General features: G+C 41.9%; 1 protein-coding gene across 1 annotated transcript in view; it reads left to right on the top strand.

Moving 5' to 3' along the window:
* Positions 1-11068, top strand: part of LOC308313399 (plasminogen-like) — a gene marked incomplete at its 5' end in the record, with an annotated part of 28002 nt that extends 16934 nt beyond the window's left edge. The window contains 5 exons of the mRNA XM_080760499.1: positions 3108-3300; positions 3965-4113; positions 6833-6970; positions 8784-8917; positions 10040-11068. Coding sequence (XP_080616625.1) covers positions 3108-3300; positions 3965-4113; positions 6833-6970; positions 8784-8917; positions 10040-10261 — 836 coding nt within the window. The 3' untranslated portion in view covers positions 10262-11068. The remainder of the gene's footprint in view (positions 1-3107; positions 3301-3964; positions 4114-6832; positions 6971-8783; positions 8918-10039) is intronic.
* Positions 11069-15376: the final 4308 nt, after the last annotated feature.

The raw sequence follows: 15376 nt of genomic DNA on the forward strand, positions 1-15376 counted from the left end.
AAATGAAACAAGCCTAGGAATGTTTTCCTTTACTGCTGGACATGATCCAACACAACACAGTGGCCTGATATATTTGCTTGGTAAGAGACACTTTTCTATAGATATGATCATCAAAGTTCATTGACACACTTCAGCTCAGGTTGACCATAAACCATTTATTGCAAAGCTACTGCATGTTAGTATGGCGGTGTGGCTCTGCTCATGTGATATCGGATAATCTGCGTACCGAGACATTATCTGATTATCTGTGCACTGAGACACAGCTCTGATATCAATGACTCAATTTCAATTCAATTCAAAGGGCTTTATTGGCACGAGAAAACATACGTTTACATTGCCAAAGCAGAAAGAACAATACAACAATACAGCAATACAATCAAAACAAAAATTATGTACTTTGAAGGTCAGAATCTTCAATAGATCAACTTCTGTGTACCAAGATAACTCGATGCAGGTATAGTGCAGGAATATACACAATTATTAGTCTTTAGGGTGGTTGTGTTCCATTTGATATCCTTCTCCTATCACAGCAACTCACAAATCTTGCTGCTGTGTTTGCACATTGTTGTACTTCGCCCAGCAGATATGGGAGTTTTTTGTCATTGGTCATGTTTTCAAAATCTCCGTGACTCCCCAGAGCAGAGCCAAAGATACAATAATCCATGAACAAAAATACACAGTAATAACCCATCAACACATGATTCAACACAATTAACAATACAATAAATTAATATCCCATAACGCCTGGAATAAGAACTACAGGGAGGAGGCCGGGGAGGTGGGGGATATATATATATATATATATATATATATATATATATATATATATATATACACATATATACATACATACACACATATAATAACCTTCTGCCTTCCACGCCTCAATGAACTATCGATTACGCTTAAAAAGCCATTAATTAATAAACGATGTTCATAGAACACAAATTCCAAGTAGGCTACCAACACCATTCATTTGGAAGTGGGGTATTATTATGCAGTGTTTATACACACAACACAAACCATAGCTGTTTCAAACGTACAGGAAATACAGTTTAAAACATGGCAATGAATACAAGCTAAAGCAGTGTGTAAATCCTGCATATATATATATATTTTAATACTGTTTTTATTAGGCATTTTTTGTATGACATCAGAATATTATCGACAATGATAATGAGTTCAATTATAAAAATGAAAAAAATAACAGGCAATGTAAATGTTCCACATACAATACATAATAAAAAAGACATATAAATGTGAAAAAACAAAAAACAGTTAAACAATGACAAGTGTGAACAGACAAACAAAACAGACAACAGAACAGACACTCTTGCTCTCAAACTTTTCCAACATGTTGTTGTAAATTAAGTGAATTACAGACATTCTTTTTTAAATGAGAAAAAATAAAACAAAGAAAAAAACACGCAATTCCTTTTTTATTAAACAGTTTGACCCCGGGCCCCCTGACTCCCAGAACTGCTGTCAGTGGATCCGCGTCAAAAGGTCTTTCAACAATGTCTGACAGTGATTTAAATATACTTTGCCAATATGATGTGAGTTTAGTGCAATGCCAGAACATATGAGCTAGAGTGGATGTCGCAGGCTGGATTCACATTTGGATATATTCTGTTGATTTTTTCTTTGAACAAATGTAACCTGTGTAATATTTTAAACTGTATAAGACCGTGCCTGGCACATACTGAAGAAGAGTGCCAAAACTTTTGAGATGTAGACCATTGCTCGTCAGTGATAGATATTCCTAAATCGTTTTCCCAAGCAGTTTTTAAATACTCCAAGGAGGCATTATTATCTAAACATAAGAGAGAATTATAAATAATAGAAACACCTCCTTTGAGCAATGGGTCAGGTAGAAATATAGATTCCATTGATGAGTTGGGAGGTATGTTTGGAAATGAAGCAGTGTGTTGTGTTAAAAAATGTCGTATCTGTAGAAATCAATATAAAGATCTTTGAAGGAGTGAATACCATTTCTATGCCACACACTCTATGCGACCAGTGGTGCGCGCACAGAACCCGGGTGTAAATCCTGCATATTAAAATATCAAAACTCGACTATTGTAACTCCCTCCTTACTGGCCTACCAGCATGTGCACTTAAGCCTCTCCAGCTGATCCAAAATGCCGCAGCTCGCTTGGTCTTCAACCAGCCAAAATTCTCACATGTCTCCCCCCTGCTCCGCTCCCTCCACTGGCTCCCGGTCGCGGGAGGATTATCACAACAAAACAAAAAAAGAAGTGATATTTGAATTAAGTGAAATCACTGAATATACCTTTAAATAGTGAACAGCACTTTGCCAAACGATGAATCCCTGCCAAGTTACAATTACTTAGAATTAACTATGTTCTAAAAACATTATTGATGACTTAATGGCTGTTGTTGTTTTTTGATATTACGGTAAGTTTAATTGATCATATCTGTCTCTACCAGGCGATTAAACACTGCGCCGCGGTAACACGATGTTTTACACTTTCCCTTGAAATTCTAACTTTTCTGTGGAAGTTCTTGACATCCGACTACTCAGTAGTAAGTGACAACATCCATGTGTCAGACTGCATCATGCATGACCAGGTCATTTCAACATCCATGTGTCAGACTGCATCATGCATGACCAGGTCATTTCAACATCCATGTGTCAGACTGCATCATACATGACCAGGTCATTTCAACATCCATGTGTCAGACTGCATCATGCATGACCAGGTCATTTCAACATCCATGTGTCAGACTGCATCATACATGACCAGGTCATTTCAACATCCATGTGTCAGACTGCATCATACATGACCAGGTCATTTCAACATCCATGTGTCAGACTGCATCATGCATGACCAGGTCATTTCAACATCCATGTGTCAGACTGCATCATACATGACCAGGTCATTTCAACATCCATGTGTCAGACTGCATCATACATGACCAGGTCATTTCCCAAATAATGGTCGATAAAAACAACATTATTCCCACATTAGCCTACAAAATGCATGTTCATGTACCACACACACACACACACACACACACACACACACACACACACACACTTATCTCCCTGGCTCTCATGCTCTAGTTGTCTCCATTTGACCCAGGCCAGTGCGGCAGGCTCACGGACCCGACCGGCAATGAACTCAGGATCAGCGGAGGCACTCTGTCCCGTCCTGGAGACCATCCGTGGCAGGTGTCCCTGCAGCGCAGAGACAAAAACTCATCTGACAAGTTCAGACACGCCTGTGGAGGCGTCCTCATCGCGTCCTGTTGGGTCCTCACTGCTGCTCACTGCATGTAAGCTGCTCTAAATGCTAACATGTGGTAATGCTGCTCTAAATGCTAACATGTGGTAACATGAGCTGCTCTAAATGCTAACATGTGGTAACATGAGCTGCTCTAAATGCTAACATGTGGTAACATGAGCTGCTCTAAATGCTAACATGTGGTAACATGAGCTGCTCTAAATGCTAACATGTGGTAACATGAGCTGCTCTAAATGCTAACATGTGCTAACCTTAGAGTATATATGAATAGAGACGGATTCCTCCTCCCATCCACTTGCATTAAGTTGCTCAAAAGCACATGAGGCGATTTCACTCCTAGGAACAAGTGCATTCTGGGATGGATTGCCCCAATAACATGAACGCGCTGGTCGTTGACTATCATTGTGCCGTTTGTGCGTGTTCACGCATGAAACATTCGTTCACGTGTCATGGCCCCAATAACATGAACGTGCGCAATGATAGTCAACGGACCAGCGCTGGCTCGAGCTGCAATACAAAATTCGGCCACTATGTCCATTTGGCCTCAGGGTTTCCTCCGGGTGCCGTCTCTATTCATATATACTCTAAGGTGCTAACATGCACAGGTGGTCTTAATTACTGACTTGCTTGTTTCTCCAGTAACAGCACCAAGGACATGCAGGTGGTCTTAATTACTGACTTGCTTGTTTCTCCAGTAACAGCACCAAGGACATGCAGGTGGTCGTGGGGGGAGTGGACATCGGGAGCATAGAAGAGTCAGACCAGGTCATCTCCGTGAAGAGAGACTTTGTTTTTCTGGGTTACAGGAAACTAGGCAACATTGGTGCTGCTACTAATGACATTGGTGAGGCCATTCATTTACTGTATGTCTTCTTTTACAGACGGGCTGATTTCTTACCTTAACCCATTCAGGCCTGAAGTCGAAATTAAAAAAAAAAAGTTTTCTAAATCATGACAATTTTCGGAAAGATTTGAGGCACATTTTAACGATTTTTCTTTTTTTTTTCAATAGCTAAATTATAACATATAATGTATATGTAATCACCAAAAGGGGTTCCCGCTCAAAATGGGTTAATCTGGTTTTATCTCTGTATGTCTGTCTGTCTGTACGTCTGTCTGTACGTCTGTCTGTCTGTACGTCTGTCTGTACGTCTGTCTGTCTGTACGTCTGTCTGTACGTCTGTCTGTCTGTACGTCTGTCTGTCTGTACGTCTGTCTGTACGTCTGTCTGTCTGTACGTCTGTCTGTCTGTACGTCTGTCTGTCTGTACGTCTGTCTGTCTGTACAGTACGTGTGTTGATTTCATCGACTTAAACTAAGACGAAAAATGTTCGTCGACTACATTTTTCCACTGACAAAAACTATTGGAAACTAAATTAAAACTAAGCTATGATGACTAAAACAGACTAAATATACTGACAATTTCGTCAACAAATAAAAACTAGACTAAAATGTTAGGAAGGGACTAGTGGACAAGAGATCCAGGGCTCTATTTTCGTCAGCACTAAAGCCCTTATTCCTAAACTTCGTTGCCTTTTTTAAACTATTTTGAAAAACATTTTTGAATAGTTAAAATGGCCAGTCTACAAGCTTGTCAATGTCAATGTAGATTGGCTAGTTGAACTATTCAAAAATGTTTTTCAAAATAGTAGAAAAAGGCAAAGAAGTTTAGGGATAAGGGGTTTAGCGGTGACGAAAATGGAGCCCCCAGTATAAGTCATTTTACATTTGGTTGCATGCTGAAAATAGCCGATCTACCAGCTCACAACGCGTCATGGCTTGTAGATCGGCTATTTTCAAGGCATCAAGGCCCGACAAAATACATTTTAGTCGACTAAATCGACCGTAGATTTAGTCGACTAAAATCTCATGACAATTAGTCGACTAAATCTAAACCAACACTAATTCACTAAGTGACAACAAATTTTCTGCCAAAAACCACACTGGTGTGTATACGGACGGCTGTAAGGCACGTAACTCCAGAACCGCTCCGCCCCACACGCGTTCCACACCCCCACAGGGGGGCAGTGTTCCACACCCCCACAGGGAGTGTTCCACACCCCCACAGGGGGGCAGTGTTCCACACCCCCACAGGGGGGCAGTGTTCCACACCCCCACAGGGGGGCAGTGTTCCACACCCCCACAGGGAGTGTTCCACACCCCCACAGGGAGGCAGTGTTCCACACCCCCACAGGGGGGCAGTGTTCCACACCCCCACAGGGGGGCAGTGTTCCACACCCCCACAGGGAGTGTTCCACACCCCCACAGGGAGGCAGTGTTCCACACCCCCACAGGGGGGCGGTGTTCCACACCCCCACAGGGGGGCAAAGCCCGGTGTCGTTCCACACCCCCACAGGGGGGCAGTGTTCCACACCCCCACAGGGGGGCAGTGTTCCACACCCCCACAGGGGGGCAGTGTTCCACAACCCCACAGGGAGTGCAGTGTTCCACACCCCCACAGGGGGGCAGTGTTCCACACCCCCACAGGGGGGCAGTGTTCCACACCCCCACAGGGGGGCAGTGTTCCACAACCCCACAGGGGGGCAGTGTTCCACACCCCCACAGGGAGTGCAGTGTTCCACACCCCCACAGGGGGGAAGTGTTCCACACCCCCACAGGGGGGAAGTGTTCCACACCCCCACAGGGGGGCAGTGTTCCACACCCCCACAGGGGGGCAGTGTTCCACACCCCCACAGGGGGGCAGTGTTCCACACCCCCACAGGGAGGCAGTGTTCCACACCCCCACAGGGAGGCAGTGTTCCACACCCCCACAGGGGGGCAGTGTTCCACACCCCTACAGGGAGTGTTCCACACCCCCACAGGGAGGCAGTGTTCCACACCCCCACAGGGAGGCAGTGTTCCACACCCCCACAGGGGGGCAGTGTTCCACACCCCCACAGGGGGGCAGTGTTCCACAACCCCACAGGGGGGCAGTGTTCCACAACCCCACAGGGGGGCAGTGTTCCACACCCCCACAGGGGGGCAGTGTTCCACACCCCCACAGGGGGGCAGTGTTCCACACCCCCACAGGGGGGCAGTGTTCCACACCCCCACAGGGAGGGCAGTGCCCGGTGTCGAGTCGGCTGGCCTGTTCTGACATCACAACAACACTCCATATTTGGGCAACCCTGACACAGAACTCTGACACGGGAATTTCCCCGGCCGGACGTAGCGCGTGGAAGGGACACGTTATTCCGACGTAGCGCGTGGAAGGGACACGTTATTCCGACCAGTTCCTTTCCCCTCCATCAGGCGCCCCGGCTAGCCAGGGGGAGGCAGTTTTAGAGAGATCAGGGGTTCTTACTGGTGTCTAGATAACAAGTGGTACAGGTGATGTTATCTAGAGATCACGGGTTCTCAACCTTTTGGGCTGAGGACCCCCGGAAATGCTTTAGCCATGTCTCACGACATTTAAAGTCAATTCCTTCTGTCTATCAGATTATACTAAGGTCCCCTGAACCCCGGGTTCCAACTGGAAACCTTGCGTTTACGATCCAGTCACTCTACCCCTGAGCCACCGCCGTGTTATTATTTACTGTTCTATTTTGTTTCCTGTGTCTCAGCATTACTCCAGCTGGAATTCACCGATGACCCGTTCTGTGCCAAGGAAACCAGCTATGTTAAATATGCCTGTCTGCCAAACCAGCTCTTCCCCGATGGATACCCGTGTGTGGTCGCTGGATGGGGCAAAACTAAAGATGGTACGTATCCAACCACTGACTACCACTAATCACACCTTAAACTATAGATGGTACGTATCCAACCACTGACTACCACTAATCACACCTTAAACTATAGATGGTACGTATCCAACCACTCACTACCACTAATCACACCTTAAACTATAGATGGTACGTATCCAACCACTAATCACACCTTAAACTATAGATGGTACGTATCCAACCACTAATCACACCTTAAACTATAGATGGTACGTATCCAACCACTAATCACACCTTAAACTATAGATGGTACGTATCCAACCACTAATCACACCTTAAACTATAGATGGTACGTATCCAACCACTAATCACACCTTAAACTATAGATGGTACGTATCCAACCACTGACTACCACTAATCACACCTTAAACTATAGATGGTACGTATCCAACCACTGACTACCACTAATCACACCTTAAACTATAGATGGTACGTATCCAACCACTGACTACCACTAATCACACCTTAAACTATAGATGGTACGTATCCAACCACTGACTACCACTAATCACACCTTAAACTATAGATGGTACGTATCCAACCACTGACTACCACTAATCACACCTTAAACTATAGATGGTACGTATCCAACCACTCGCTACCACTAATCACACCTTAAACTATAGATGGTACGTATCCAACCACTAATCACACCTTAAACTAAAGATGGTACGTATCCAACCACTAATCACACCTTAAACTATAGATGGTACGTATCCAACCACTAATCACACCTTAAACTATAGATGGTACGTATCCAACCACTGACTACCACTAATCACACCTTAAACTAAATATGGTACGTATCCAACCACTAATCACACCTTAAATAAAAGCTGCACTAGTCTATCTATATAAGGTATAATTTCCCATGTTACATGTATCGTATAATGTAGCAGTTACTGTATAATGATGCAGTTTGTCTCTTAATAGAGTTCTTTATTCTATTATTCCACTGTGTTCTTCAATGTTCAGCAGTGTTAAACATTATCCTTCAATGTTCAAATGGCTTCCAGCAGTGTTAAACATTACCAAGGAAAGGTCATGATGAAGTGTCCAGTATCATGCATTTTGAGTTACTTTTGTACAACTGGAGGGTTTGGCCTAATGGTGGCGCTAGAGAAAAGACTGTGGGTAACTATGTTCCTCAGTATGAACTAAAGGACATGTAGCATATAGACCGATTCAGAAACGGGTCCCCTGGTCACAGCGAACGTATTTCCTGTAGGCAGAGACGACATATCTGCGGTGTAAACTCAGAGGTTTCTACTACATTGAATGGTAGAGTGACTGATGTTAGTCTGCTCAAACGTTACTCTTTTACCTGCTTTTTACTAACACTAACTTTACAAAGATGCCCAGAACATTGGGATGAACCTGTGTAGTTTATAGCTGCTTGCCTGTGACGAAGCTCACAGCGAAACGCATCGTGCTAATAAATAAGTTGATGCAGTAAGTTGTCCGTCTCTGTTCCCTGGAGTGTGCAGTCCTTTTTTGATGTCTATGCCTGCTAACTAGAGTTGCACCTCCCACGGTTTTATATATATATATATATATATATATACACACCGCAGATATGTCGTCTCTGCCTACAGATATATATATATATATATACATTTATTTAATAAATGGCCTATTTGTGAGTGGCACCATAAAATTGCCGCCACTGCTATGCCCTGGCCCTATATGCTCCATATAACAATACATGGGAGGAAAAGCTGAAATGAGATGTCCTAGAGGACCTAGAAGGACTTTTAGCTGAGCTGTCTGTGTGTGTGTTCTTCTTCCTCAGCTGACAACCCACACAACATGTCACATGGCCAGCTTTCCATGATGTCTGACGAGCGTTGTCAGGACTTCCATACAAACCTGGACGGCACCATGATCTGTGCAGGAGACAAGTTGGGAAAAGTTGGCTCCTGTAGTGTAAGTGTGCGTGGGTGCGTGAGTGTATTAGGTCACCTTCACACCAGGATGTTATACTGCAACTTAAAATGAATCCTGTCGGCCATTTTTGGTTCTTTTTTAAAACCGTCTGGCACTGGCGCGCTAGCGGCCAACTATAGCACTGGCAATGATCCATTAAGGAAACAAAAAACACTGCAGTGTACAGAATGTTTGGTCTGTGTGGTCTGTGCGTATGGAGCGCTGTCACTGTGTGTGGGGATCCCAGTGGGGACCTTTTTCAAATAGCCTATAGGCCTACTTCAAACTTCAACACATAGCTCAGCAGTATCATTTTAACACCATATATTTCACTGTGTAGTTTATGAATTGAACACATTGATAAAGTGCCTTGCTGCGGCTCCTTGCTACAGCGCAGCGTGAACGCAAACGCAGCAAATTGTATATTATGCAAGAATGATTCAAACTCCACCCCCCAATCGCATCGAGTGTACCGAAGTAGAGGTGAAGTAGAGGTGTGAATGCGACCGAGTGCCGTAGTCGTGTCCACCTAAAGCGACGCACACACGCATACAGTATATATTATAGTTTACTGGTGTATAAATAGTAGTAGGAAACATTTTGTAAATCTTCTCAAGGAATGCCTTGAATTTAAAGGTGTAGTAGGCTATAATATAATGAAAGGATGCATTTAAAGGTGTAGTAGGCTATAATAGAATGAAAGGATGAATGTAAAGGTGTAGTAGGCTATAATAGAATGAAAGGATGAATTTAAAGGTGTAGTAGGCTATAATAGAATGAAAGGATGAATGTAAAGGTGTAGTAGGCTATAATAGAATGAAAGGATGGATTTAAAGGTGTAGTAGGCTATAATATAATGAAAGGATGAATTTAAAGGTGTAGTAGGCTATAATAGAATGAAAGGATGAATTTAAAGGTGTAGTAGGCTATAATATAATGAAAGGATGAATTTAAAGGTGTAGTAGGCTATAATATAATGAAAGGATGAATGTAAAGGTGTAGTAGGCTATAATATAATGAAAGGATGAATTTAAAGGTGTAGTAGGCTATAATAGAATGAGAGGATGCATTTAAAGGTGTAGTAGGCTATAATAGAATGCATCCTTACATCCCGTCTCTTAGGGGGATTCGGGCGGACCCCTGATGTGTAAGGACGATGGGGTTTACTACATGGCAGGCTTGGTGAGCTGGGGGAGCGCCACATGCGGTGCTGCCGTACCCGGCGTCTACGCCAACGTCCACCAATATGTTGCCTGGATTTCTGGTTGCGTCCATCACCGCGGGAAACCATGCAAGACACAGAGTGTCTATGTGGATGACTATGACTATGGTAATAATTCATGATTTGGCTGATATTTCGCTAATTTTCTCTAACTAGTTGCCAAGGTCTTTCCAGCCAGATATCTCATTTCCTCTCTCTCTATCCTGACCTGATTGGCTGAAAATGTGTCACTAATACCTGAAAATGTATTTTCTGTTTCTTAAAGAGCTGTAGAGCAATGGTTCTCAACCAGTGGTCTCAACCTTGAGGGGGTTCCAGGTGGTCCCCAGCTAAATGATAGAGAGTTGGTAACCAAATGGACCCTTAGGCTATAGATCTTTAACTCTTGAGAGTGTAAAATGAAAACACGTGGACCCGTTTGGGTTCATTTGGATACACGCTCAAGAGTTAAAATATTGTTAAACATCTGCATTACTTAATTTACAAGAGGTCTACACAATTAGAGAATGTAGACAGTAGAAGAAGTGTTATTTGCCTGTTATCTCCTATGGTACCACATCAACACAGCATGGAATGGTGGACAAAATCTTATGATAACACAATATTGAGGCTAAATCTCATAAAATGGTGGTTCCGTGGCTCAAATGCCAAATAAATAATGGACCTTGCTATGAAAAGGGTTGAAAACCACTGCCCTATAGCAATGATTAGTTACTGTCACAATATAATGCTTTAACCTTTTAACTTTTTTTTTGTTGTTTTAACCAAAGAATATCACACTACCCTTTAGGCCTATATACCTTGAAGTTGTCCCATAATGCATTGTGAAAAGGACAGTTTGTCCTTGGAACTGTTGGGTGAATGACGTAGGTATGGTCTTGAAGTGCCATGAGAAAACTGATTCAGCAATAATAAATAAATTGACTTGATTGACTGTTTGTTTTTTTCCTTCAGTAGCCTACTTCATGGAAGCACACGTCAACCTACTTGTTCCTCACCTGTCTAACTGATTTGATTGATTGATTATTTTTTCCCATATAGCAAATCTAGCTAAGAAAATCCATCTGAAAAGCCGCTTCCTCTACTGACATAGAGTATAGATCTATAGGTCATGGGTCCACGGTATGAGAACAGAAAGAGGGTCATTCAAGCTACACACATTTTGATCTTGGAGATATTTTGCATGCATGCCCCAGACAGCCCTTCTATCACAGTCCGTGTTGGAAAAGATACTCAAAAACGGTAACATAATGTGACCGTTTCTAAGGCTAAGTCATTGAATTAGCTTCAAATTGACATATTGGTTGTTCAGTTTGACCCGCCAGTTTTGGAGATATGGCTTATAGAGTCTTGCAGAAAAGAACGAGTTTAGAAAACAGGCTTGATGGTTCACTTCTGTGGACTCTAACATTACACCTAGCTATGTGTAAGCATTCATTTCATATTTACATGTCTTCTGTGGACTCTAACATTACACCTAGCTATGTGTAAGCATTCATTTCATATTTACATGTCTTCTGTGGACTCTAACATTACACCTAGCTATGTGTAAGCATTCATTTCATATTTACATGTCTTCTGTGGACTCTAACATTACACCTAGCTATGTGTAAGCATTCATTTCATATTTACATGTCGATTTCAGCTCTGACATTTATTTTGATTGATTGATTGAAATCTTTATTAACAGTTTGCAGAATTACAGTACATTTCAAGCACAAACTCAATACAAAGACTGTTAACTGTGAGTGGACGACCCAATTAAGCCTTACACTTGTTTACAACAGGGTCCACATTGTTCAATTCATCAAAACATTTAGAGACAAACAAATAGACACTTCTATGTAGTTAAAGAACAGAACAGGAATTCATCATATAGGAAGCGAAAAGGGAAAAATATATATATACAGTGAGGGGAACAGGGGGATAAAAGAAAAGAAAACGAAAGACAGAGTGTAGGGCGCCTGCACACAACACCATGCGTTGATGCCATGTGTGCATATGTGCAGGCACCCAACACCACGTCCATACAAAAACATAGTACAATCCATAGTACAAAGACAGAGTGTAGGGCGCCTGCACACAACACCATGCGTTTATGCCATGTGTGCATATGTGCAGTCACCCAACACCACGTCCATACAAAAACATAGTACAATCCAGATAAAAATTCAGCTTTTACAGAGGCCAGTTTCGAATTGCAGCCATCCGTAGGTGCCCTTTGAGAGCAGTTTTGAAGGAGCCAAGGGATTCACATGTCTTAATGACTGTTGGTAGGGCGTTCCACATTTTGGTCGCATAGGAGCGAAAATAATTTAGTCCCTTGTTTGTGCCGAATCTGGGTTGTACATGGTTTGTTGCACTCCCTCTGGTGTTGTGGGTGTGGACTTCGTTTACATTAAGGAAGTATTTAGACAGGTACATGGGTATCTTGGTGGTGTATCTAATCTTGTGGACCAGACCCATTGCAAGATGCTGTACTCTGTCGTCGACCCTAAGCCATCCCAGCCTGTCAAAGTGGGCAGGGGTGAGGTGGGTTCGGGGGGTGAGGCCAAGTAGGAGCCTGACCAGTTTGTTTTGGGAGGTCTGGAGCCTTGTTTTAAGGGCCTTTGAGGTGCTGTGGTACCAGGAGGTGGATGCATAGTCAAAGAAACCTTGTACAAGGGCTCCTGTTAAGGTCTTCAAGGTGTTTTTGTCGACCAGTGAGGAGATCCTGTAGAGGAATCTTGTTCTTTGATTGACTTTTTTGATTACGTTGGTGGCCATCTTATCACCGGATAATTTCAGTCATGCTCTAGCAGTGAAGGTTCTGCCTGTGCTATTATTATTATTATTATTATTTTGTTTTTCTCTACTGACCTGAACAGTTAGTATTGCCGCCATGACTGTCTCTGTATCAAACAGTCACATTACATAATTATTAGCTATTACTAGTTATACTTTAGAAATAAGTAATATTACTTCCGAATCAGAATCAGAAGCCTTTATTGCCATGGAATGTAAACAACTAGTAGCCTATGTAAAAAAACAATAAAACAAAGAATGTATAGGGAAGGAAACCTCTTCAAATCATTAGCTCTCTATATAATTTAGTGCATGGTTGGGGAGAGACGAGACGAAGTTTCAGACAAGGTAAAAAGAGAAGCGAATGAAAACACGTCCCTTTATTGCTGCAGGGTTTTAAACGCATGCTTTCTTTTCTATATTTGCGTGTCCCGATCTCTCTCTCTCTCTCTCTCTCTCTCTCTCGGCTAGGAAGCAATTAGGTTTCTGGTTATAACATTTGCCTTCATTTGCACATGCACAATCTGTCTGTGCGTTCTCCACCGGTAGGGGGCACACTATGACAGTGGTCGCTCTGCATGTGAACTTGATCGAGGCTATACTTTATCACTTCATGTATAATAAGGCTCGCCTTGACCGCCCCACACCGTCGTTCATTATCTAGGACGAATAAAGCTTAATACGTCTTATTATTATTATAGATTTTCCTTCGTTTGAGGCCTGTTATGTCAGATAAAATAGATATAAGGCTATATACTTCAGAGAATATATAAACTAAGGCAAATTTGGCAACGTTAAAAAAAGCATTCGTTTTTTTTTTTACCTCAGTACAGAACATTAAAAACATTTTATCACTAGTTGTAGGGTCATTATCTAAAATAAAAGTTTAATTACTATTTGTAAGGTCATTATCTAAAATAAAAGTGTGTAGGACTAAATTATAAGGGCTTTATAGAGACCTACTTATGATCTGTGTTCTATTTATTTTAATTATAGGCCACATAACGAGTTAAATTGTAGGCCTATACACATAGCATCCTTTGAATAAGCTCATAGGCTTATAGACTATTGCGCAAAATGTTTAACATGCATGTTTAGTATACCGTAATCAACATGCAGTGAGCATGTTACAAATAGCTATAATTAGTAGGCTACTCGACGTTACGCGATATCGGTGTAGGCCTATTGTCAAGATGTTATTCATTATATTTGAGAATCCAGGGTATTATACCGCAAATAGTTTTTTTCTAAAAGTCAAAGTTGGTTTTAACGAGATAATTCTGCTACTATAATACTGGGAGTGGTAATTGATTAATTAGCCGAACAAACATGCTGGTTAATTATTTCCCCCCAACTACACTGAAATAGATCTGGGCTTAATGTGGTTCCTACCGGTTGGCTACAGCTGTTTGGGATTCTGCTCTGTTGGTGAGAGAGAGAGAGAGAGACACACACACACACACACACACACACACACACACACACACACACAGTATATAGAAAATATAACGCATCAAAGTAAAACATGTAATCTAAAGAGACTGGAAATAAGATATTTCTTTAGATGTTTTTTGAATATTGGCCTAAGGATAATGGAGGGTTTAATTGAAGCATCTATAGGGAGTTCCATAGATGAGGGCCTCTACATTTGATGAAAGATTGATGTTTGGAAGTTTACCATTTCATACATGAATATCACCTTTGCAGACCTGTGCTTTTATCATAACAGTTACCATAACCTCCCACGGGGCAGCACACCTAAACCAATGACTAGTCTAAACTAAGTATGCACCCCAGGCACCTTAAACAGGAAATACGTTTGCTGCAACCATGAGACCCGTTTCTGAATTCGTCAGAAATAGCCCATAAGTCTTTGCGTTTGTGTGTGCATAAGTTCCTCTTTCTCTTGCTGTGTTGCCTGCAATTTTGCAAGAGAAACAAGTGGCCAGTTCTATGAGAACAAGCACAAATAAAAATAGCTGATCTACAAGCTCACTGCAGCGACACATGTTGAGGTTGTACATCTGCTATTTAAAAACACATTGAGAATGAATTGAAATATTTTGAATATTCTTTAAACATTTTAATGAAAAAGGCACAAGATCATTTCAGATGGATGTCTGTGGACAATTACATATTCATGTGATCAGATGGATGTCTGTGGACAATTACACATTAATCTGTCTGTGGACAATTACATATTAATCTGTCTGTGGACAATTACATATTCATGTGATCAGATGGATGTCTGTGGACAATTACACATTAATCTGTCTGTGGACAATTACATATTAATCTGTCTGTGGACAATTACATATTAATCTGATCAGATGGATGTCTGTGGACAATTACATATTAATCCTGGAAGAAATGTGGGAAAACAATGGTTTAAACAACTACCAAGGCAATAATGTATTTGCAAGTGACTTTACAGAAAAAAACAAGTCAAAGGT

This window comes from Protomyctophum bolini, assembly GCF_963924005.1.
Source record: "Protomyctophum bolini genome assembly, chromosome: 3".
Lineage (NCBI taxonomy): Eukaryota > Metazoa > Chordata > Actinopteri > Myctophiformes > Myctophidae > Protomyctophum > Protomyctophum bolini.